Source organism: Chelonoidis abingdonii, chromosome 22 (assembly GCF_003597395.2).
Source record: "Chelonoidis abingdonii isolate Lonesome George chromosome 22, CheloAbing_2.0, whole genome shotgun sequence".
In the NCBI taxonomy this organism is placed as follows: domain Eukaryota; kingdom Metazoa; phylum Chordata; order Testudines; family Testudinidae; genus Chelonoidis; species Chelonoidis abingdonii.
The window spans coordinates 23,414,366-23,439,071 of NC_133790.1; the positions used below are offsets into that span (position 1 = coordinate 23,414,366).

The following is a 24,706-nucleotide window of genomic DNA, read 5'->3' on the forward strand; positions in this document are numbered from 1 at the left end:
CACCCCCCGCACTGCAATAAGACAGTTACTCACCTTTGTAACTGTTGTTCTTCAAGATGTGTTGCTCATATCCATTCCAGTTAGGTGCGCGCGCGCCGCGTGCACGTTCGTTGGAAGATTTTTACCCTAGCAACACTCGGTGGGTTGACTGGGCGCCCCCTGGAGTGGTGGCACCGGATGCATACCCCTGCCAACCCAACCGCACCTCAGTTCCTTCTTGCTGGCTACTCCAACAGTGGGGAAGGAGGGTGGGTTTGGAATGGATATGAGCAACACATCTCGAAGAACAACAGTTACAAAGGTGAGTAACTGTCTTTTCTTCTTTGAGTGCTTGCTCATATTCATTCCAGTTAGGTGATTCCCAAGCCTTACCTAGGTGGTGGGGTCAGAGCGAGATGTGGCAGAATGCAAAACTGCTGAGCCAAAGGCTGCATCATCTCTTGACTGTTGAACCAGAGCACAATGTGAAGCAAAGGTGTGGACCGAGGACCAGGTAGCTGTGCGACATATCTCCTGGATAGGTACACGAGCCAGGAAGGCAGCAGATGAAGCCTGAGCCCTGGTAGAATGCACGGTGATGTGGCTTGGGGAAATATGAGCCAAATCATAACAAGTGCGGATGCACGCTGTCACCCAAGATGAGATCTTCTGAGAGGAAACAGGTAGGCCTTTCATTTGGTCTGCTACCACGACAAAGAGTTGGGGCGTTTTACGAAACGGTTTTGTCTGCTCAGTATAAAATGCGAGCGCTCTACAGACCTCCAGGGAGTGCAATTGTTGCTCCCGTCGCGCCGAGTGTGGCTTTGGGAAGAAGACCGGGAGAAAGATGTCCTGGTTAACATGAAAGGCCGAAACCACCTTAGGGAGGAAAGCCGGGTGTGGTCGCAACTTCACCTTGTCCTCGTGGAACACAGTGTACGGCGGATCCACCGTAAGAGCCCTAAGCTCAGAGACTCGTCTGGCCGATGTAATGGCTATGAGGAAAGCTGTCTTCCAAGACAGGCATAGCAGCGAGCAGGTTGCTAACGGCTCAAATGGGGGAGACATAAGTCTGGTTAAAACCAGGTTGAGGTCCCAGGTCGGGGCTGGGCGGCGTACTTGAGGGTATAAGCGCTCCAAGCCCTTGAGGAACCTCGAAACCATAGGGTGTGAGAACACGAACAACCACCTTCGCCTGGGTGGAAGGTAGAGATGGCTGCCAAGTGTACCCTCAGTGACGATACTGCTAGACCCTGCTGTTTGAGAGACCAGAGGTAGTCGAAAATAGAGGGGATAGAGACCTCAGTGAGAGTAAGATTAAGTGTTTCGCACCAGCAGGAGAAACGCTTCCACTTGGCCAGGTACGTTGACCGGGTGGAAGCTTCCTGCTACCCAGGAGAACTTGTCCTACTGATTCAGAGCAACATAACTCTGATTGACTGATTTACCCACGTAGCAGCCACATTGTGAGGTGAAGAGCCTGCAGGTCTGGATGGCGAACCCTGCCGTGGTCCTGAGTTATGAGGTCTGGGTGGAGTGGCAGGGTAATTGGATTGGCTATCGACAGGTCGAGCAACGTGGTGTACCAGTGCTGCCTAGGCCACGCTGGAGTGATCATGATGATGCGTGCTCTGTCCCTGCAGAGTTTCAGCAGGACTTTGTGAACCAGCAGGAACAGTGGGAAGGCATAAAGGAGCTGGCTATTCCACGGCATCAGGAAAGCGTCCGAGATCAATCCCGGGGAGAGACCTTGGAAGGAGCAGAATGTCTGGCATTTCCTGTTCTCGCGGGAAGCGAACAGGCCTATGTGGGGAAATCTCCACTTCTGGAAAACAGAATGCATAACGTCCAGGCGAATCGACCACTCGTGAGACAGGAAAGACCTGCTGAGTCGATCCGCCAGGGTATTCCGAACACCTGGGAGAAAGGACGCTACCAGATCTATCGAGTGGGCTTTGCAAAAGTCCCAGAGTTGGATGGCCTCCTGACAAAAGGGGGGAGGACCGTGTCCCTCCCTGTTTGTTTATGTAGTACATGGCCGTTGTGTTGTCTGTAAACACAGAGACACAACAGCCTCGCAACTGTTGCTGGAATGCCTGGCACGCCAGGCGGACTGCTCTCAGTTCTCGGACATTTTATGTGTAATGCCATCGCTCCTGAGAGAAGACCAAAGGCCTTGAGTACGAAGGTGACCGAGGTGAGCACCCCAGCGAGAGATGACGCGATGACGCATCCGTCGTCAGGGACATTGAGGGTTGGGGCGGATGGAACGGCATCCCTGCACACCAGGGAGGGAGTTAGGCACCATTTCTAGGGAAGCCTAGGGTGCTCGAGGGAATGGTGACTATCGTTGTCTCTATTGGGTCCCTGCCCAGGCGGGTATACCGAAGTTGAGCCAAACTTGGAGAGGATGGAGGCGGAGCCTGGCATGTTTGGTTACAAATGTGCAGGTAGCCATGTGACCCAGGAGACCGAGGCAAGTGCGAGCCAAGGTCATTGGGAAATTCTGTAGACCTCGGATGATTGTTGCCATCGCCTGAAACTGCAGCTGTGGTAAGCAGGCTCTGGCTAGATTGGAGTCCAGGATAGCTCCTATGAAGTCTAACCTCTGCGTGGGAACCAGAGTGGATTTTTCTATATTGATCATCAGGCCTAGATGTGTGAATAGGTCCTTGACGATGCCCACATGCTGAGTGACTTGTGTCTCGGAGGCCCCTCGGATGAGCCAATCATCCAGATACGGAAAAACGTGTATCCGACGTCGGTGGAGGTAGGCAGCGACTATGGCCATATACTTTGTAAATACCCTTGGGGCTGTAGAAAGGCCAAATGGCAGGACTGTAAACTGGAGGTGCTGATGGTTGGCTATAAAGTGGAGGTATCTCCTGTCCGGAGGAAGGATGGCGATGTGAAAGTACACGTCCTTCATATCGAGGGCGGCATACCAGTCTCCAGGATCCAAGGACGGGATAATGGTCACCAGGGATACCATGTGGAACTTCAACTTTATCATAAAGTGGTTGAGTCCTCGCAGGTCTAGGATAGGTCTGAGACCTCCCTTTGACTTGGGGATTAGGAAATAACAGGAGTAAAACCCCTTACCCCTTTCATCCATCGGTACCTCCTCTATAGCTTCTATGGCAAGGAGTGTCCACACCTCTTGCAAGAGGAATTGCTCGTGAGAGGGGTCCTTGAAGAGGGACAGGGTTGGAGGGTGGGAGGACGGGGTTCAAATAAATTGGAGGTGGTACCCTCCTCCACCGTGCGTAGGACCCAGCAATCTGAAGTTAACTGGGACCACGCCGGGAGGAAGTAGAAGAGACGGTTGGAGAAGGGAGGAGAGGGATCCTGGCCTGTAACTGGTACGCCGCCCTTGGGCGCACCTTCAAAAGTTTTGTCTTTGGTCCCGGTGGTGGTTTTGAGGGACCTTGATTTTGGCCCCCTTGGGGTCCTGACGGTCGTCTGCGACCACTTTGGCTGTGCCGCCTGCCAAAGTCCTGTCTTTGTCTAGGCACAGAGTACGGGCGGTGAGGCTGGGGACGGAAAGGCCTGCATTGGGTCACCGGCGTATACATGCCGATAGACCGCATTATGACCCTGTTGTCCTTCAGGCTTTGCAGCCTGGGGTCAGTCTTTTCAGAGAAGAGGCCTTTACCATCAAATGGTAAGTCCTGAATGGTATACTGCAGCTCTGGTGGGAGGTTTGAAACCTGAAGCCATGAAATGCGCCTCCTGGCAACACCTGAGGTCAGAGTCCTGGCTGCTGAGTCTGCTGCATCCAATGAGGCCTGGAGGGAAGTTCTGGCCACCTTTTTCCCTTTCTCCAAGAAGGCAGTGAACTCTTGGCAGGAGTCTTGAGGGAGAAGCTCTGTAAACTTACCCACCACCACCCAGGTGTTATAATTATAGCGGCTAAGCAAGGCTTGTTGATTTGCCACCCGGCGCTGTAGGGCCCCTGCAAAGTACACCTTGCGGCCGAGTAGATCCATTCGTCTAGCCTCCTTCGATTTCGGGGCTGGCACCTGCTGGTCATGGCATTCCCTCTCATTAACGTACTGGACAACTAGTGAGCAGGGAGGAGGATGGACATACAAGTACTCGTACCCTTTAGAGGGCACCATATATTTACGCTAGACTCCCCTGGCCGCAGGAAGGATAAAGGCTGGGGACTGCCATATAGTATCAGCATTCGCCTGGATGGTCCGAGTAAAGGGTAGGGCCACTCTAGTGGGGGCATCCACCAATAGAATGTCCACTACCGGGTCCTCTACCTCCGGGACCTCCTCCATCTGGAGGTTCATATTGAGTGCTACCCTCCTTAGGAGGTCCTGATGGGCTCTCAGGTCGATTGGAGGAGGGCCTGAGGAAGGATGTTCCTGCCACCATCTCATCTGGAGAAGAGGAAGAGGAGATGCCGGCGACGAGCGGGTCCTGGGTGGCCTGTTGCTCTTGGGCGATCTCCTGCTCCAGAGGAACCTGGGAGTCTGGTGGGTGAACTGGGGCTTCCTCTGCAGCAGTCGGAGGGGGGACGGCTAACCGTCGCCTCTTGCACTCGGTGCTCTGATGAGACAGAGCGGGATGGAACTACTAGTACGCCTTGGGCCTGGTGGTACGCCCAAGATGTCCAGAAAGATCACTGGGGTCCTTGGTCCTTGGTCCTGGGTCTCTTGGAAGACTCTAGTAGGGGCACATCAGAATGGCGGACCTGAGCATAAGAGCTGTCCACATGGGATCACACTGATGCGTGTCTGGATGGCCATGGAGGTGCTGAAAAGCCCTGGGCAGAAAGTCTGTCTCTAGCGGATCTTGCCCTACTTGGCACTGGGGACTGGTACCAGAGGAACGAGATTGGGAACCGAGGGACTGCAACGGAGCGGTTGCCGGGAGGTCGACTGAGATCTCAAGGCTCAACGTCAGGAGTGGGCTGCGTGAGTCAGTGTCTGGAGTGGTGCCGGGAGCTGGAACGGTGCCAAGAGTAGCGGCCGGCGAACGGGATACTGACTGGTGCCGTGAGTGCAACCGGTACCGAGGAGGAGAACGGTACCGGGATTGCGAGCGGCTTCGGGAGCGGGAGTGCCGACGGGACCTGGAGCATCTGCGGGATCGTGAACGGTGCCGCTCTGCTGTGCCGACAGAGGATGGTCTTATCAAGGCAGGGTTGCCAAATAGACTGTATTATCCCGCACCGTCGGTGCCTGGGGTTGAGGCAGGCGTCGACTCTGTCATGGGCAATCAGATCCCTCGTCATTGAGAATGTCTCCGGTGTGGAGGGAATAGTAAGCTCACCGCGGTGGGTGCCGGGGAGCTGTCAGGCACCGGACTCGATGGCCCTCATGGGACTGGAATTGACGGTGCCGACATCGTCGGTGCCGCAGCAGGTGTCGGTGCCGGGCATCCGACTTAAAAATGAGCTCTCTGGCTGCAGTGCAGGTGGCACCAGAAAGCAGCAGGAGTCTTAGGCTTTCGTGACCTCGGGGAAAGGGAGTGGTGCCGAGTCGACTCGGTGCCAGCGACAGCCGGTGCAAGAGGCCTTGGCAGTACTGGCGCTGTCTGGTGCCAAGGAGGTGCTTCTGCCGCTGATTGACCAGCGCTCGGTGCGAAGGCGGAGGGGTAAAAGCCGCCTCCATGAGGAGCTGCTTTTAGCCAAAAAGTCCCGCTCCTTTTTTGTTCTCGGCTTAAAAGCCTTGCAAATGTGACACTTACCTGTCAGGTGAGATTCCCCGAGGCACTTAAGGCAGGAAGTGTGTGGATCTTCCTGTCAGCATCGGCTTATGACAGGCTGAGCACGGTCTGAACCAGTGAACCGGGCATGGGCCCTGGCAACGGGTGCAGGGAAGGGGCTAATCCCCGAACCCTCTCTAACTATATACTAACTATAACTAGATAAAAATTAACTATAACGTAATAACTTTGAACTATATACACAACAAAATAACTAGAAGAACTACGATAGCTAGGGAGGTGGAGGTCAGTGAAACCGCACTCCACTGTTCCAACAACCAACACAGGGCCGTAAGAAGGGACTGAGGGGCGGTTGGGTCGGCAGGAGTACATATCTGGTGCCATGGCGGCGCCACTCCAGGGGGCGCCCAGCCAACCCACCGAGTGTTGCTAGGGTAAAAATCTTCCGACAAACGTGCATGCGGCGTGCGCACACCTAACTGGAATGGATATGAGCAAGCACTCGAAGAATCTTTATATTGTGGGTCTACCTCCAGTTACTGTTCCCCATTTCCCCTCTCCCCCCTGCCCCTTGTAGTGACTTACGGCTATGGCTGTACTTGTTGCCCTCGGTATTTAGTTTCTCCCCCTGTGTAGACAGTGTGACACTGATGAGAGAGCTTCTCCCGTCAACGTTGCTACCGCTTCTCGGGGAGGCGGATTAACTGTGCTGATGGGGGCAGCTCTCTCGTTGGGGTAGGAGCATCTTAAATGCTGCAATTGCGCCAATGCAGCGTTTTAAGTGTATCCCTTCCCTTAGGTTCCCAGGCAGCTGAAGGTGTTAATACTCCAGATAGATGGGTAATGACTGCTTCTCTGCCCTATTCACCTGGAAGCGTGCACATGGCTCAATTGCTTGAGATTGTGAGATGTACTGAGTATGCAGTCAGGGTGAGGTGGCTCTCTAGGTTCACAGAATAATCAGGGATCAAAGCCCAGAGACAGTACCATAGAAATGATCCATTTTATTCTGAAGAGAACTATTTACAAAAGAAGCTGTGGAGCATTGTTTTTACTAAAAATATGCCTTTATAGATTTATATAATACGTATCTTATAAAAACCATACAGTTATTTACATTACTTCTACGTACAAAAATTACAGCACTGTAGTATGTACGTATCTATAGATACATTCTTTCTGTTTGTCCCTGCTGTGTGCTTTTTCACTTTCAGTCTATGGGGACTGTCACTCCACTATCTTACCCAGGGACGTCCCTTGTATCTCTAAGCTTTTGGTTAAAACAATCTTGGTTTGCAGTGGTTGAAGTGGGAATGGTAAAGAGAGTTTGCTCTAGGTCCAGAATCCACCATCAGTCTTAAATAGGGTAAGGCCTACACACATCACCTGAAGTCCTTGTGCATGCACTGTTGCCTGTAAGCCCACGTTATTGCTGCTCTGCACAAACTGTGCCATAGACTTCACTCCTCAGTTTCTTTTCTTATATTGATCTCATTTTCTTGTTTAATGGTACCTTGCTGATCTAAGTGTGTGTCAAGATAGTAAAGTGCTAGTGACTTGACTTGCATCTACATTTATTTTCTGGACCATGCTCGAGTCTCATATATAACAGTAGGCCCCAGCTGTAGACTTTGCTAAAGGGAACTTCCCCCAGCTGGCAAAAAAAAATTTGCTTGTTTTCCCACAGTGGCAGTGAGATTGCTTTATCATTGTCGTTCAGTTGCGTGAAATGTGCAGCCTCCCTCCTTTAGCTGTGCAACTGTTGTACATCCCTGCCATACTGCCTGGAACTACCCCTTAAGTACTGATGGGTGAAAATATTTTGTACTGGTGTTGACTGCTGCAGATCCAAGTCCTGTGCAGTGATATAATCCCTGTAGGCTGATGCTTGCCTGGAATATGGAATCTACTCTGCTGGGTTACTGTGCTTCCTCCAGTTAGTGTTCTCCCTCCCAGTGACCTTTTTCAATAGGTTTGTAAGTGTCAACTGCCTTGGGGGGCAGGGGAGGGGGTGATGGCATGTTGAACTACTCACAGGCAGTGAAAAGAGCCTGGAATTAATCCACTATCAGCTGTGCTGTCTTTGATGGTGAGTGCTCAGTGACAGTTTAAGGCAGTGGTGGGCACCCTGTGGCCTGTAGGCCACATGCGGCCTGTCAGGGTAATCTGCTGGCCGGCTGTGAGACAGTTTGTTTACATAGAGTGTCCGCAGGCACGGCCGCCCACAGCACCCAGTGGCTGCAGTTCGCCATTCCTGGCCAATGGGAGCTGTGGGAAATGTTGCAGGGATGGGCCACAGGTTTCCCACCACTGGCTTAAGGGACGATGAAACGTTTAGGACACTTAAAGCACAGCATTAACTACATGACATTTTGCTGAGAGATTGTACTGATGGACACTGTTTTATGTATCTGGTGTTAAGGTAGTTTTGTTGCAGTTCAGCAACAGCAGCTCAGCACAAGGACAGTTTCCTCTGACCTGGTTCCTCGTTCATAAGTCTGTCCTCCCCATTTTCTGGGCTGAATAGCTCCCATGCTCAGATGGAGTTGCACTTTAAGTCCAAGAGAACTATATCCCAACCATCAGCTCGAAATATGTATGCTTTCCTTTCCCAACCTCTATCAACCTTCCCACTGAAAAAAATATTGCAAGGAGATTAAGGAGTAGCTCCTTCCTTAAATGAAGAGTTTTGTTGTGAATTTCAATCACTGGCCTATGCAGCTGTGACTCATGTCCACTCTCCCCTTCCAGCGAACATGCAACAAAAGGCACCTTTCTTATCACTGCATCTTCATTGCATAACTTAAGCCCATTTCCTTAGGATGGCGCATATACACTACATCATGGCTATAGATTTCCCCTCCTCACTCACACATGTGCTGGGTGTGCAGCTTGGAGAGGACTGTAGGAGACTGGCAGTTGGGAAATGAAAAGGTGACAGCAGCATAAAACCCTTCTAAAACAGGCTGTTGCTTAAACATGCCAGCGTCGGCTTTCTGTAAAGGGGAAATGCTTATTTTGTTGGTGGTAAAGTAGTTTTAAAGGAAGAGCTCTACGTGGTAGTAATACGGCCTGCAGAAGGTACCAACCCTACTAATAATCTCATACGTACTGCAGGACTTCTAGCACCAAAGTGTGTGCATATATGTAGAGCAGCAACATGTTCACACTCCTCACCCCAGGTTGATCAAAGCCGCCTAACCACAAGGGGAGGGTCTACGACCACACTGAGCATGAAGGGATCCAACCGTCTACCATCAAGGCCTGAGTAGCAGAAAATGTATACACAGGAGCTATGGGTTGGCCTTGAAGATCAGCCCTATAACTAAAGCTACTGCAGCAATGCTGAGCAGTGGAAGAGCTATGCCTAGGACCTGATCTTCAGACACACAACAACCCATTCCTATTCAAATCCATCAGTTTTAGGTGCTCAGGACTTTGAGATGGCAGGTCATTGGAGCCCAGTCCTTAGTCTCATTGAAGCGACTCAGATTTTTGGCTGTTGATTTCACTAGGAAGATGCACAAGGCCTTTGGCCCTAAGGCTGAGCTACACTGAACTTCCATAGCGAGGCAAAGGGAAGAGTCGGTATCTGGAGTACTGAACATTCAGGCTCCTTCACGATCAAATCCTCAATACTCCAGGGTCTGGAACTGACCGACAGGGACCTAGATTCACCTCACAGCATTAGCAGATTTATAACTGCACTGGGCTGGAAGGGATCTGCAGTCCAGATGCGGTGTGAGTAGCTATGGAGAGCACCAGGGGGAATAAAGACTTCCGGTCGTAAGCAGAGGACAATAACGACTTCCCCCACAGAGTAAGCTACAGCCATGTAAACATGTTATGTTCCCAGGACCAGTGCAACTACAGCCTGTGCAATCTGCAGGACAGCCCAGCTGCCAGGACTGGAGGTTGTATAAAGGCCACAACTTTTCCCCTACTCTTGTGTGACACTAGTAGTCAGTCCCCTGTATTGCCTTGTCCTGGGGTTGCTTATTTCCTTCTCCAGCATGAGAGAATGAGTTTAAGACAATTGGATTATTCTTCACAGCAGAAACTGAGTGGCCTGTGTCAAAGCGCCTAAAACATACCCTGAAGTTTATCACTCTGCTTAAGGAATAAGAAAAGTTGCTCTCAGTTGGTATCACATTGTCAAACTGCAAATCTCCAATTCATGTAAACTTTTTGTTCAGAGCAGGTGGATTGTAAATAGTGCAGTCTCAGGGGTTAATTCCTTCACCCTTTGTGTTTTTCCTTTTGGATCAGATTCAGGTCCACTAGGAAGCTGGGCAGTTGCCCCCAGCTTTAAGCAGGAATAATTGGAAAGATTTCTCCTTTCACATTAATTTTTCTTGAAAAAGGAAAAGAGACGTTTCCTTTCTGCCCCAATGGGCTCATCCCCCTGCTGCTCCGGCCTGAACACGGGGGAGGGTCTTGCACACCGCTTTGCTCTGTAGCCATTGGAGAAGGAATAAGCAGGCTGGCTCCATTCCTTCAGATGTTTGTCCATCAGCTGCTGGTCAATGACCCTGTGCATGTCGTCCTATAACAGAAGGGGAAAACGATGTTCAGTCAGAAGCACAGCCAGCATCTCAGCAGAGTTTACTCATGGACATGGCTAAAATGGGATTATAGAATGGCCAGGATGAAAGGAGGAAGGGTGCAGGGTACAAGGATCTCATTTAGCCACACAGCATGGGCCTTCACCAGCATCGCTCCTCAAACACCAGGCCCTTAAAGAGACAAGATGTTTACCTTTTGCCTCACAATTGTAAAATGGAAATCAGGCCATTCACAGTTTAATGTAATTTAAGGGATGGCTGTTTTTCAAGGTTTTGCTGATGGCTGTGAAATGGAGCACTGCTTCTGGTACCCTTCTCCCAGGTCCCTGGCTTGTCTTTTCAGAGCTGGCTGGCTGCCACCTCCCCTCTCTCTGTCCAGGAAGCTGCACAGATGAGGCCTGTGGCTGAAGCAGAGGCCAGGAAGGGACAGGACTGTAGTACAGACCCTAGAGTGGCTCTGTACTGAAGAGTAGGCAGGCCGAAGTTGAGGGTGGTAACATACATGAGAACCTCTTCAAGAGGGAACTAAGGGAGGTAAGACTTCTTTTCATAATCAAAGAGAAACTACTATCATGAGTTGTGCTATGGATGAGTTACGCGGCACTAGTACAATTTACTGAGGAGTATTACGGTATCTTTCTTTCTGATCAGTTTTCAAATAACATGGCACAGACCTGATCAGCAGGAGGTCATAATTCACCACTGGATCATCCAACACTTTTAAAGTACAAGAAACCTTCCTTCCCGTAAGTAACTGTCACAGCATTGTAACCAACAGGATTGCCATATGCAAAAGGATTCAAGTCAACAGCCTACTCTGACATCATCCAGCAAGACATGACATGACAACAGGGAAATCATAAGTTTAATAAAAGCAAACCCAGTTCTGCTGCAATTAGCCCTAATGTTGTATACAAGCAGGAGACCATCTTGTACGTTTCACAAGAAACCAGGGTCAAAATTACCGTCTTGTTTGAAATTTCAAGTATGTAAAATTAGCCCAAATGGCCAAGGCTCCTTGCCTCTCAAGGGCGTTGCTCACCCTTGCAATGTCCATGGGGGTTAATAGAACTTGAGGCTCTGACTAGTTAAACACAGCAATACAAATACACAGCACTTCCGATGTTCAAAGCTGTGCAAACACTAGTTCCTCAGATAGCCACCTCGCTGGAGGCATGTGCAATCGGAATCCCCAGTTCACGGATGGGGAAATGGAGGCTGTGTGGTGATGTGATCTGCCAAACTCAGAGCAAGTATTCTGTTCATGCCTGTCTCCTACTGCACATGAGCTGACTCAGCCCCCACATCCTTCAGAATTCAAACCAAAACACAAACAGCTACCCATCACTCATGGGAGTGACGGTCTGAAAAGCCAGGGTTGAGCTTTCACATCTGTCCTCTGTTCAGCCTACTGTGTCCAGGCGTTGCCAAGGTCGGGGGCTCTGTCCTCTGATAGCTGCTCTCACTCCAGCCTGCTGTCTGATAGTCTCTGCCAGCAGCAGGCAGCGTTAGACAGCCTCACACTAAAAGGCCTGTTTTTGCGACACACCTGAATTCAGGCTCTGCTGGGCTAATCCTGGAATGAGGTAATAGCCACCTGGCTGTGGTGGCTGATGACCTCACGGCTGTCAAAGCCTACTGTTTAGAGGAAGCTCACGGAGTGGTGTGGTCTGATTATGCAGAATGACTTTCTAGCCAGATGGCTACATAGTTTAACAAAGATTCGGCATTAACTAGACTCAGGGTTGCGTGAGTCCAGAAGATGACAATTTCCAACCCACGCACATTCTATGCAGCATAACACTCTAATGGGGGTTGGTTGCTATGGACGACCATCAAATGCCAGTGGACACAGATGGCACATGCTCCATTACCCACCATCACAGCAGGTGCAAGTGCCAGCTCTGATTTGGGATGTTCAGGGCTCCAGATATGTGTAATGTGGTCAGTGATTCAGTAAAGGTACTGGGCTCCTCAGACTCATGTAAACAGCCTGCAGACACTTATGGTGCCATTCACTTTTACACTGTCTTATAATAAGCCCATTATTTACAGGATAATAGGAAGTGATGTCCTACTTATCTATATGGAATGGTACCTCTTAGCAGGCAACCAACCAAGGTAATATGGTTGGTTGCCTGCTAGGTAACCAGGAGTGGGTAAGTTGAATAATTTAGCCTGAAGCGATTAGCTTGTTTTCAGGAGGGAAAATCCCTGCCTTTCTAACTAGTCTAGTACGTGTAATATAACAATGTTCATTTTAGATTCCTTTGGACCCCAAACTTTTCCCCCACCTAATTCTGTTTTCAGGCCAGTTTTAGAAATATAAATTAACCTAGGATGTGCCATACTGGAACACGCTGCAGTTCCAGTTAGTCCACTAGGTTGCGTCTGCCCTATGTATCTGATGGGTTTAGAGGCAGATGAACAACTTCCAGAAAACATACAAGGCACCACACCTGGGCATCTGTAATGCTAGCTCCGGGTGTGTGCTAGTTCTGGGTGTGTGGGAGAAGGGGAAGAATCGCCCCTTGTGGCCTATTCATCCAATATCTGGAGGTGAGTGGACTGATATCCTTTGTGATGTACCTACCCGAAGCCCAGCCCTGTTCTCTGCGCTCTTTAGGAAGCAGATGCAGTGAGCTAGAAGTAGCTGGAAGAGTGACAGGGCTGTTAGGGGGCCTGAACCAAGATTAGATTGAAGAGTTCATATTTTTTTTAATTAGGGCTGAAAAAAAGGAGGCTGTGATGGAAGAACGTGAAGGGGGAAAGGGGCAAGACGAACTTAAGTATTAATTAAAACAGACTCCAGCAGCTTAACATACTTTGGATTCATATACCCAGCTTTTCAAAGGGTGTCGTCCCCTGTGAAAATGAAGAAGGCACTTAGCCATCTCATGGGCAGATTTGTGCCCTCCTTTAACTGTGGGGTACCATTCCATATAGATAATGCAGAGCAAAGGATAAAAATAGGGCAGCTGGATAAAGAGCCCTTTAAAAGACTGTCCCAGGAGACATTACATCTTGAGGTCGCTGACTAGACCGTGAGGTAGGTCAGAGGTTAGAAGTTCAGTGACTTGCCTTAGCCATGTCTGCGCTGGCATTAGAACTCAGGAATCTGTGGCTCCTAGTAGTTTGCAGCAAGGAATACACAGGGATGGAAGGAGTGGAGAAACTGGGTGAAGGGAGTAGTGATGTATCAGTTTAATTCAGTAAGCCAGAGTATACAGGGATAATTTGACAGTGCTTGTGTATTCTGATTGGCTAAGGGGGAGCCTCCATTTTTAGAGTACACTGTTACAAAGAATGTGTATCGTTTTGGGCGTGCTGTCTATGGAATAGAACACTGCGCCAGGACAATATCCCACTGCTAGAGACAAGCCCCAGGGAAAGCACAAGCATTTGTCAAAGCTAACCAGCAAACCTGGTAAGACACCCTATTATCCAAACAATCTATTCCATTGACTAGCTCTCATATACACATGATTAATGGCGTTTGCCTAGTGCAGTCCAGTCGTGACAGTTGTTCACAACAGCATTGTTGGGCAGCTGCATTTGGATGTCTTAGTGCTCATGAGGCTGATTCTTTGCTGCCTTTCACCTGGTGGAGTCACTTACACCTGTGCAAAGTGGCTGTAACATGCTACTATAGCAGAGTTCTGCTCTCCCTCCTGTCAGCTGTAACATTTCAGAGCCAGCTTGCAGGGGAGTAAAAGCCTTCACATGGTGCAAGGCACCAGAGAATCAGGCCCCAGGTTTCTTTCAGCCCAGGTGTTGTGGGCTTCTCCGACTCTGCTGGGGTTTCATGCAGCTTTCCAACAGCCAGGCATGTCTTATTTAATAGTGAACGATAAAGGGAAGCTATTGCATCTCTATTTGAATAAGCAATACATAAACCCCTTTCAGCTAAATTTTTCCCCATTTACTTTTGGGGGCACCACTGCTGCTCCTTATTCAGATAATGGTAGGCACAGGTAAAATCAGTGAAAAATATCTCGTGAGCCATAGAGTAAGAAATGGCTCTTATTCTCACCAATCGCATATTTTCCCATGATATGTGTTCAGTGGCAGATCCTGGGTTCCCCCGTGCAACGATGTATGAATAAAAGACCAACTGGAATGTTTAATTCCACTAAGATCTGCTGTTTCCACACCCAAACTGAGATGAGAATGGTCTACCTGGATTGCATGCATGTATCTGTTAAATGTACATACTGTAAATAAGCTATCCCCAGCACTAGGAAGCTATGATATATGGCTATTTTTGTCAAGGGCCATTGATTAAAATAGAGACTAAGAGAGCAAAAATGTAGTAGTTTGGACACCTCACCAGAACCAAGATACAATTATGAATTAAACACAGCAAGAGTAGTGGGACAGTTAATTTAATTTTCTAAAAATACTTGGGGTCTTGGGCCCCACTCCCCCCCCAAAAAAACCTTAAACTTCATTTATATTAGATGGTTATCAGACATGAAAGGTTTTTTTTAAAAAAAAAAAAAGTCAATCTCTAATCTTTTCTGGTTCAGTAAATCACGAGGCTTGGCAAAAACTTACTGCAATATAGGAATATATATATTTTTAAATGTGGAGTTCCATTTCTGATGAACTTCTGTAGTGGGCCACATTCTGCTCCCATTAAAGTCAATGGGAGCAGGACTGGTCCTGCTATATTTCTGCTGTTTGACATTATATACTATGAAATATAATACAGCAAATGCCTGTTAATAAAACTACAATTTAGCGAAGTACTACACATGGTAACTAAGAGTGGTTGACAACATCAGTCCAAGTTCCAGTAGAAACCAGGGATGTCCATATAAGTCTTATCTGCAGCCTTCGGTATCTGTTGTACTGTCAGCAGTCAAAAGATAAGACTACAAATTAAAAAAAAACAAAAACCTCAATTTTTATTTCAGTGACTCTCTTTTAGGTATGTGAATGAGACTGAATGCATTTTTAGCTATTAGCGGCAAGAATTTCTAGTATGGGCATACCAGGCCAGATTCCCACTGTCTTTCACTTTTTGAAGTCACATGCATGCAGAGTGGGTACAAAATGCTACCCAATCAGAAATCTCCACTCACAGTGGGGGTGGAGCTTAATATTCGTTTTGCACAAATTTAAATGACTGCACAATGGGAGAATGGGCTCATGGTCCTTACCAGAGGCAGGGACACCTTGAATAGTCCAGTTTTTCCATGTAGCTTTTGAAAGACTCCTATCCACTAGTGTGCGGAGTTTGAGTTCAATTGACATAGGGCACGTCTTCAGCTTTAACGTGGCTGTGTAGTCACCGCATAGCGCTGGGAGCGAACTCTCCCAGCACTATAAAAAACAACCTCCACAAAGGGCACAGCTCCCACTGTCTACACTGGCACCTTACAGCGCTGAAACTTGCAATGCCCAGGGGGGTGTTTTTCACCCTCCTGAGCCAGAAAGTTGCAGTGTTGTAAAGTGCCAGTGTACACAAGCCCTTAATCTTTGTAAGTTTGGGTCTGTACCTAGGGGGCTTCTCAGCTCTCAGTGAAAAGCAGCAATTTTTTTTCTCCCAGGTCAGTAGCTGTTATCTTCTAAAGCCCATTTGGTGGCCTGTGTGAAATAAGTCTCAGTCCAGGCTTTACTGGGTAGATACCCCAGCTCTAAAGCAACCACCACCTTGGCCATTTTAGAGATGACAAGGACTGAATGGATCATGGAGACTGAACTCCCTTCAACCCTAGAAAGGATCCCTCTAGGGCAGGATTGGAATGCACTGGCCGGGCAGCATCCAGGAGTTTACTCTATCCAAGCCTGTGCTACCTGCTCTGTGAATAGCCAGACATTTTCAGTTGCAAGAGCTATCAATCCAGCATCCTCCGCTACTAAAAACAGAGGTAAGTTATCTACTGTGTCATCCCATCTAGGCAAGATTTCCTGGTAACATCCATGGAATAGGAATGTCTTGTTTCGTTTTGTTTTGTTTTTAAACTAAGTGTGGGATTTTTTTAATGTATCTTCTAAATTTTGTGTATGCAGTTGGAGGAGTGTGATGTGTTTTCTCAGCCTAGAGGGCGAGAAAAGCAGTTTCCTTTATTCTCAGGCTTGGACTACACTTTAAAATTTACATCAGCAGAGCTGTGTCAGTCAGGGGCATGAATGCCGACTAAACTCCCCGTGTAGTCACAGCTATGCCAACAGAGAGTACTTCTGTGAGCACATGTAATGTTCCTACACTGGCAGAAAAACTCCTGTTGGTGTAGGTTGTGTCTACACTAAGAGGCTATGTCAACATTGCTATGCCAGCATAAGCCTTGTAGGGTAGACACAGCCGGAGTGGGCTTTAAAGTTTGAGTCCTTGCCCAGCTGTCACTAACTCTGGATTGGCTTCCCAAATGACTGCTTCAATGTCAGATGGGTAAGTGTTGTAGTGGCATGGAAAGCTAGTTATATACGTTCTGAACAGGAAGAGAGAGCGCAATGCCTGCAAGCGTTTTCTTGGCAAAAAGTTTTACATGCTAAGGGCCAAGTTGTGCTCAGTTATATTATTGTAAGTCTCTGTGGAGCAGTTCTGGGTTTACTCTGGCATAACTGAGAGCAAAGTTGGCCCTATGATGTAAAAAGGTTTTGCTTTAACTTTAAAACCCTTACCATGAAGCGATGTTTTGGTTTTACAAAGCTTTTCAAAAGGCTGTTTGTTCTCATTCATTATTATTCAACAACATTAACTCAGTTTTATAGGCCAAATCCATGCCTGCTGTAACTCCTGAAATCAATGGCTTTACACAGGAGTTACAATAATTCCGATTATTTAAAATGGTAATTACCGGCTATGTTTTCTTGTTCACAGCCAGTTGTCCTAACACACATCAAACTCAGTGAAGTTTTCAAAGCAGAAGGACTTCAGGACTGGACACAAATGACAACATACAGTACTCTTCAGAAAATACTATTTCCTGGACAGACTCTATTAGCTTCACTAAAATAGACCCAACCTTTCCATTCATAGAGCTGTTCACATCCTCAGAAAGGAACAGCTCATCTCACTTGTTTAATAAGATTTGTGCGCATGCCAAGAGACATTTGCCATCCGTTTACCTGTGCAACTCACTGAAGTCAATGGGTTGTGCAGGTGTAAGTGAAGATAGAATTTTACCCTTATAGACCTGTTCTTGCTCCTGTTAAAGCCAATGACAAGACTCCCACTAGTTTCAGTGGATACAGAATCATACCCTAGCTTTGGAGAGGAAAACAGGTGTTAAAAGGAAACAGCTATAGGAGACAGACAGTGAATTCCAATGGGCACCTTGCACTGTGTGGAAATGATCATGGAGGATGCCATATGTAAAGAAAGTAGTGAACGGAACAGAGGCTAATGTAGTCTGTGAGACACACTTTCCTTCAGCAGAGAATGAAACAACACTGGACTTGGATGTGATGGGAGAGTGAATGAGGTGGGTGGGATGGAGCGTGGGAGCTCACCTCAAAGGCAGGAGGGGTGTACGACTAAAGCTGTTGGTACGGGAACTGAGAGAGACCACTAGATCAGAAACCAAAGGAGCCAGATAGTAAAAAGCCCTGAGGAAGCAAACTGTAAGCAGGAGAAAAAAGAGAAACGAGAACACAATGGAGTTGAAATAGGAGAAAGGTTGCATGGGGGAGGTTTCTACTGGTCAGCTTGGATAGTCAGTGCAGTCATCATCTTACTCGTTCTGTAACAAGCTACAACAAACCAGGGATCCCTCAATCTCTGCCTTGGTCTTTGTCTCTCCTGCCATTTGTTTGTATCTTTTTTTTTTTACACATCCCTCCTCCATATTATCTGTCCAAATAACAACTGTATCTTAGTTCTCTCAAGTGATCTCTGGCTTTATGTAACATTGGTACTAGTGGCTCCCAAACTGGAAGAAGCCAGGTTAGCCATTTTACCTATAATTTGGAGTGGGACTGAGTTTTCACCTTTCCATCTAGCTAGATTTTCTGATGGAAAAGAAAACATTTACATCTGTGTCCTGAAACGGTAAAGCCCAAATGATCAGTATGGCTTCATTGCCTCTGTTCCTTATCTGAAGAGGAGGCACAGGAGACTGACTGAAGTTTTTAGAAGATTTAGTTCTGCTACATGTGAGTGTCTTCAGTCAGTATGTTACCTGGATAGTAATCTGATCTGATATGGTCAATGTCTCTGACCTATGGACATAGGAAATCTAGAGTAAGGAACCTTTGTCCCATTACAGCAAAACTTTTCCAAGTCCATATCCCAGAGACCGAACCAGGTCACAGCTGTTAGAGAGAAGGAGCTGAGTTTTGAAAAGGAGGTGTACCTGTCACTAGGGCTATGTGCAGCTGTGAAATTGGAGTTGGTTCCTTTAGTTGCTCTATCCCCATATTAAATAGTAGTTTCTTTACAGTACACTAACAGTCACCATCTGCAAGGGTCCAAATGCCGAGATCACTCCCCTGCTTTAACCCTGGGGCTCTCAGTGGGTCTGTGGCTTGTGCCATTCACACTAGTGTTTTATTACTTGACAAACAACTTTTGTATTCCAGATATAGTCCAGCTTCAAGTGTGACGTGAGCATACAGACAAGAATGAGTCAACCTGTGGAACTTTCCCTTCCTCAACCAGTATACCCCTAGCCTTGAGCCAATGATCTGTAAGTGCTTCCCACCAATGCTCCACTTTGCACGGATGTTGGGTATCACCTACCTGCCATGCCTCAAGCTGCTGTGAGAGGTTCAGTTTCTGCTGAATAGCATCCAGCAGCTGACTGTTCAGAGACATCATGTCAATCTTGCACTTGGCTAGTTCCATTTCCACTGCATTCTTCCTGGGGGGAAAAAGAGAGACATGGACACTCTCAGAGCACAATTCAATTTTATCTAGATCAGTTCTTGCAGGTCTTCAAAACTATCTCACCAGTGTTCACTGATTTCCATTCAGCAAAATCAGGATATGGAACCTGACATCAGATCTGCCAAAGGACTTTGATATTTAGTGAGTGACTAGCTCGAGCTTCTACTGGGACAATGAAAAGGAGATGTATCCTGCCATCAGGTGAGCAGAGCCCTTATCATATGGAGAATACTTCTCTGTAGAGGGGGAATGGAAAGCAGGACATACTCTGATAAATTGTTGTGTAGGTTTCCAGTATTAAGACTCTGGCCCAAACAGTTTATAATTGTAAGTCTTTATTCAACCATTTCCTGTGCCTCATATGCCCAAGAAATAACATAAACTGGTAGGGAATATCCTGGCTGCTAATTTTAGATCCAAGTTTGTTCTGATATTTGTATTAACCATATCTGATTCATCCGTTACCCTGCAATAACAACTTTCCCCTGCTTTTCTGCAGAAGAGTGGTCTGGGAATTAGTTTTTATGTTATAGGCAGAGCTGATAGCACCACCTACACTTAACGATGCTCGACACCTCTCATTAAAACACTGTTCTCAGTTGCTTATAACTTTGCCAAATTAACTGTTCAAGTTGAAATTTTCAATGCTGGGTGTCTGCCTGAGGCTGAATTGTTTTGGAAAGTTTCAGCAAAAATGGCTTGAGATAGGAGGGAAATAATATTCTTGCAACTTCTCCCCTGAGACGGTCCAGTACCTCCAGCCTTTGGAGCAGGGTTTTGAAGTTTGGCAGGGGATGTCACCCTGGTGCTTGGGATGTGCCTTTTGCTGTTTTTTATATCTGTTTGTGCACGCACAAACACTCTCACCTAAAGCACCATCCCACCTACCCCTTGTCTGCAATCAGTCACAGTCACTGTACACCCTCTCTTCAGTAATAGCGCACACCCCCAATTCCACACACCATAAATATTAATGGTTCGTCCCATGTGAACTGCTAGAGTCACTTGAACAGCAAAAAATCTGCAGATCTCCAGTGAAAGGCCCCAGGTCTGAGTGTTTCAGAAAAATATGCTTCTATTGTAAAACAGTCCATCACTGCTAGATATTAACAGTGGAATTTATGCATCCCACGAGTGGCACAGTTGCCATAGAGATAGCAGAACTGGCAACCAATACTGCTATTAAATGTCAAAGCAAGCCTTTTGCACCAAACATCAGTAGCAGGGATATTCCCTACTTCTGCCAACAGATGGAGCGGTTACAATGGCATTCTGAAGGGATTTGGTACCCTTTGGGACACTGTAAAGAACACTTGACAGATCATGTAATTAAAAAAAAAAAAATTAAGCCATTGTGTATGCTTGCTTATCTGCCCTCCCTCCTCATAGACATGCATGATTTGAAGTGCTCTGCTCCTCTTTCCAACCCAGCAAGGGTTAGGCATTGGTGTAAGGAAGTGGGCTGCATTGTGTTCTGTCCTGTCTCACTTCACCGGAGGTCAGAGAGTCTCCTCTGATCTAGAGTAAGCAGAACACAAGTGCTTTTGCCATTCTCCCCCTTCCTCCAGAGCCTGGTGTCCTGAACTTCATGTTCCTCCCTCAGGCTGCCTAAAACTGAACAGGCAAAGATAGGGAGGGAAAGGGAAGACTGGGGAGGTTAAAAAAAAATAAAAATGAAAAAACGTGGCATAAAGACTGGATCAAAGTCATGGGAGGGGAAGGACAGAGGGATGCAGTAACAGGGTTGCACAGAGAAAGTAAAGCAGGAGAAAGGGAGAACAGAGGGAAGGTGGAGCACAGAGGCTAAGGGCAGAAGAACACGATAGAGGAGAAGCATAATTGAAGGACCAGAGGATTGCAATAACAGAGATTCACAGAGGCATCTGAGCAAAATGGAAGAGGGAAGCTGGAAGAGCTATGGAACAGGTTAGAGAAGGTGCAGTAGCAGAGATACACAGAGGAACTGGAAGGGAGGCTGGAAGTGCAAAAGAAAATAGGAGGAGGAGGAAGGGACCAGTTCCAATATTTGTATTCCCTTCCCAAATGGGGCAATAGCCATCCCTTGGCTTGATGAAAAGATCTGTCCCCCAAAGTTGCTAAAAATAGAATTTACGGAGCTTCTTTTTAATGAGAGCAGAACTGCTGGTTCCAGGAGCTTCCTAGGATCAGGACCCACGTCACAGGCACTTAGCAGGACTCCTCAGCACTCAGAAGTGGGAAGATCTACCACTTTACTGGCAGCAGCCTGGCAACAAAGCTGCCCACAAAGTGACTGCTTTGAACAAACTGATGGGTAAATTCTGAGACCACAACCCAAACCCATCTCTGTTTTTCAATAGAATTCTAGTTACTTGGCAATGGCCTCATCTCGATCCCTAATGGCCTTCAGAAGCTGTTCATTTGTCTCCTTATCTTCAGCTGACCCTCGGAGCCTGTCCCTTTCTTCTTTCAGCGCAGTCATCTCCACACTCAGCAGTGTCACCTGTCAGGAACAGGAAGAGCACCGTCAATTGTTTCTCCTCTCAGGGTAATAATTAGTACTGGTGGAAGGTGCCTGACTGGCAGCTTTGAAGAGAAAAGTCCTCTAATCACAGAGCACTTAGGATGAGCAGTGACAGGCTACCACTGGACGTGTGAAGTTATCCATCACAACGATACTTACTTTTCTACTGTCACTGGATCTGCCATTGATCTGCTTCCGGGCATGGACCGACTGTGGGAGATGAATGTACACAGAGAAACTGCTCTTGAAGATGGAGTTCTGATGCCAGGTTAAAATACAGTACTGGCGGGCAAGTCTTTCTGGGAGGCTGAAGGAGATGGTGATATATGTTCACTAGGCTGACGTCCTACACAGCGTTGGACTCTCCGTGTCCAAGTAAAAAATACAGAACCATAGAAATGTATGGTTAAAAAATAGAATAAAATAAATAATAGGTATATCTCCAATCTCCTAGAACTGGAAAGGACCTTGAAAGGTCATGGAGTCCAGCCCCCTGCCTTCACTAGCAGGACCAAGTACTGATTTTTGCCCTAGATCCCTAAGTGGCCCCCTCAAGGATTGAACTTACAATTCTGGGTTTAACAGGCCAATGCTCAAACCACTGAGCTATCCCTCCTAGAAAAGAACCTCAAGAGGTCATCTAGTCCACCCCATACGCTGCGGTAGACCCAAATAAACTTAGACCATTGCTGACAGGTGTTTTTCTGACCTGTTTTCAAAAACTTCCAGAAATGGGGATTTCCAAAACCTCCCATGGATGACTATTCCAGTGCTTAACTACTCTTCTAGTTAGAATTTTTTCCTAATATCTAACCTACATCTCCCTGGCTGCGGATTAAACTGATTACTTCTTGTCCTACCTATCATTTTTGCTGCTCTCCTGTGGACTCTCCTCCATTTTATCCACATCTTTCTTAAAGAGTGGCACTCAGAACTGTGTGGCACCCACAACTGGATACAGTACTCCAGCTGAGGCCTCACCAGCGCTAAGCAGAGTATGACAATTACTTCCCAGCTTTGAGAGGTGAGGTAGTGGGTTGTAATGGAATTAACTGTAAGAAACTACCCAATACTTTGTCTGAAGTATTGCTGAGAGCACCTCTTTCTCTCTAGGAAAGGCTCTGGCTTTAACTTGAATCTTCGCTGTGTTAGCATATTCCTAAGAATGAAAGAGCTGTTCCCTGTGAGATTGCCGCACAAGCACTAGGGAACCCTTCAAAGACATTTCTGTGTATTAACCATTCATACAGCTCCTCATTTGTGTTTGTTCAATTGGCCCTGATTGGGAAAGCCACCACACTTATTCCCAGGAAGGGGAGGGGTATACAGTCCCAATACCTTCCTCCAAGTGGCAGTGGTCAGAAGTTCTAATGAGCTGTAAGACATTGCATTAGTTGTTTCCCCCACCCCTGAGGAGCAGAACACAGTTCAGAGCAGGTGGCTGAGGAGCCCATACTATTTCATCCATCTAAAGCGGATGAGCTTCCAAGCAGAGGTTTGAACAGTCTTTCAGCATGGGACAGTCTATAAGAATTGATTGGTTTCTTTGCTCACAGATTGCACTGCGTGACAAGCCCTGTAAATATGCCAGTTATACATACCCAGAGGTGTGTTAGAACGCACTGGCCTGTAATGATATCTGTAGCTGTGGATGTACAGAGGGGTGTACAGGATAAAATACACCACTTGGTGGGAGTAGAATGGAGCAGGCATTCTCCTGCCCAGCAATTTTTCTTTAGCATTAAACAAGATTTTCTGATTGTTTCTCCCATGTGTAAAAGCAGCAAAGAGTCCTGTGGCACCTTATAGACTAACAGACGTATTGGAGCATGAGCTTTCGTGGGTGAATACCTACTTGGTCGGATGCATGCATTCACCCACGAACGCTCATGCTCCAATACATCTGTTAGTCTATAAGGTGCCACAGGATTCTTTGCTGCTTTTACAGATCCAGACTAACATGGCTACCCCTCTGATACTTCTCCCATGTGGTTGCTTACCCTGTGGAAACTGTGGTTCTTTGAGTAGTCAGTGCAGATCCACTCTAGATGTGCATGGGCCTGATCAGTGAGAGAGTGGATTTATTTTTGAATAGCAGTGTTCACTGGGCAGCATATTCACTCTGTGCTGCCTCATGCTCCCATATCGGTGCACAAAGAGTAGGGTGGCTGTGACGCCTCTCAGTTCCCGTGTTGCTGAGGACTCTGAAAAGCAGTGACAGAGGATGGGTTGCAGGATCTGCACTGACAACAACAGCATCCTGAAGAACCACCGTTATTACAGAATGGTGACTTAGTCTTTCTTCTTTGAGGTTGTTGGTGTGGATCCCACTGTAGGTGACTGGCCACAAGTACCCTCCCTGAATGGTGGGAGTGAAGAGTTTCAGCTGTATTAGTTAAATAGTGATTGAACTACTGCTCTCCTGAACTTAGCATCCGACCAGGCTGCCTTATCAAGTGCATGAAGTTAGTGGATTGCTCTATGTAGCCTTAAAGATTTCAGAGATCACCATGTTCCTGAAGCAGGTGGACAATGCCAGCTGTACTCTGGAGAAGTGTGCTTTGATATCTGGAGGGAGATGCTTACCAGCCATTTGCTAGCAGGTGGATCGCGTGTGATGAGATAGCTTAGCCTTTTGATATGCTGAATATGGCCTGAAAGCCTTGCTTCTCGTGAGGTAACAGAACAAAGCACCTCAGACGTCTAAGTAGGCGCTTCCTTTCTCCTGGCACTGAGCATGGCTTTGCGAAGAAGGCTAGTCAAGCAATTCATTGGTTTAGGTGGAATTCTGAGACTACCATAGGGATGAACTTGAGATATAGTATCAGTATCACCTTGTCTCTATGGAAGGGTGTGTAAGGTAGTCTGGCCATAAGGGCTCGGAGTTCATTAACTCTCTGTGCTGAGATAATAGCCACATGAAAGATGATAAGGTGGTGTACAAAGCACTCTGACAGTGATTCAAAGGGGAGATCCAAGCTTTAGAAGGCGGCATTGAGGTCCCAGATGGGAGCTGGGCCTTCGACTGAAAGGCAAGCCCTGTAAGAGAGGCCTTTGAGGAATGTTGATACTGTAGGGCCTGCGAAGACCAGCTATAAGTGTACTGGAGTGTGACAAGCTGATATTGCAGCAAGGTGAACC

At 47.3% G+C, this 24,706-nt stretch overlaps 1 protein-coding gene across 1 annotated transcript in view; it reads right to left on the reverse strand.

The window, feature by feature from the left end:
- Positions 1-6,650: 6,650 nt before the first annotated feature.
- BICDL1 (BICD family like cargo adaptor 1) overlaps positions 6,651-24,706 on the reverse strand; it is a 110,534-nt gene continuing 92,478 nt past the window's right edge. The window contains exons 8-10 of the mRNA XM_032777853.2: positions 21,414-21,544; positions 18,916-19,036; positions 6,651-10,207 (exon numbers count right to left, since the gene is read on the reverse strand). Coding sequence (XP_032633744.1) covers positions 10,007-10,207; positions 18,916-19,036; positions 21,414-21,544 — 453 coding nt within the window. The 3' untranslated portion in view covers positions 6,651-10,006. The remainder of the gene's footprint in view (positions 10,208-18,915; positions 19,037-21,413; positions 21,545-24,706) is intronic.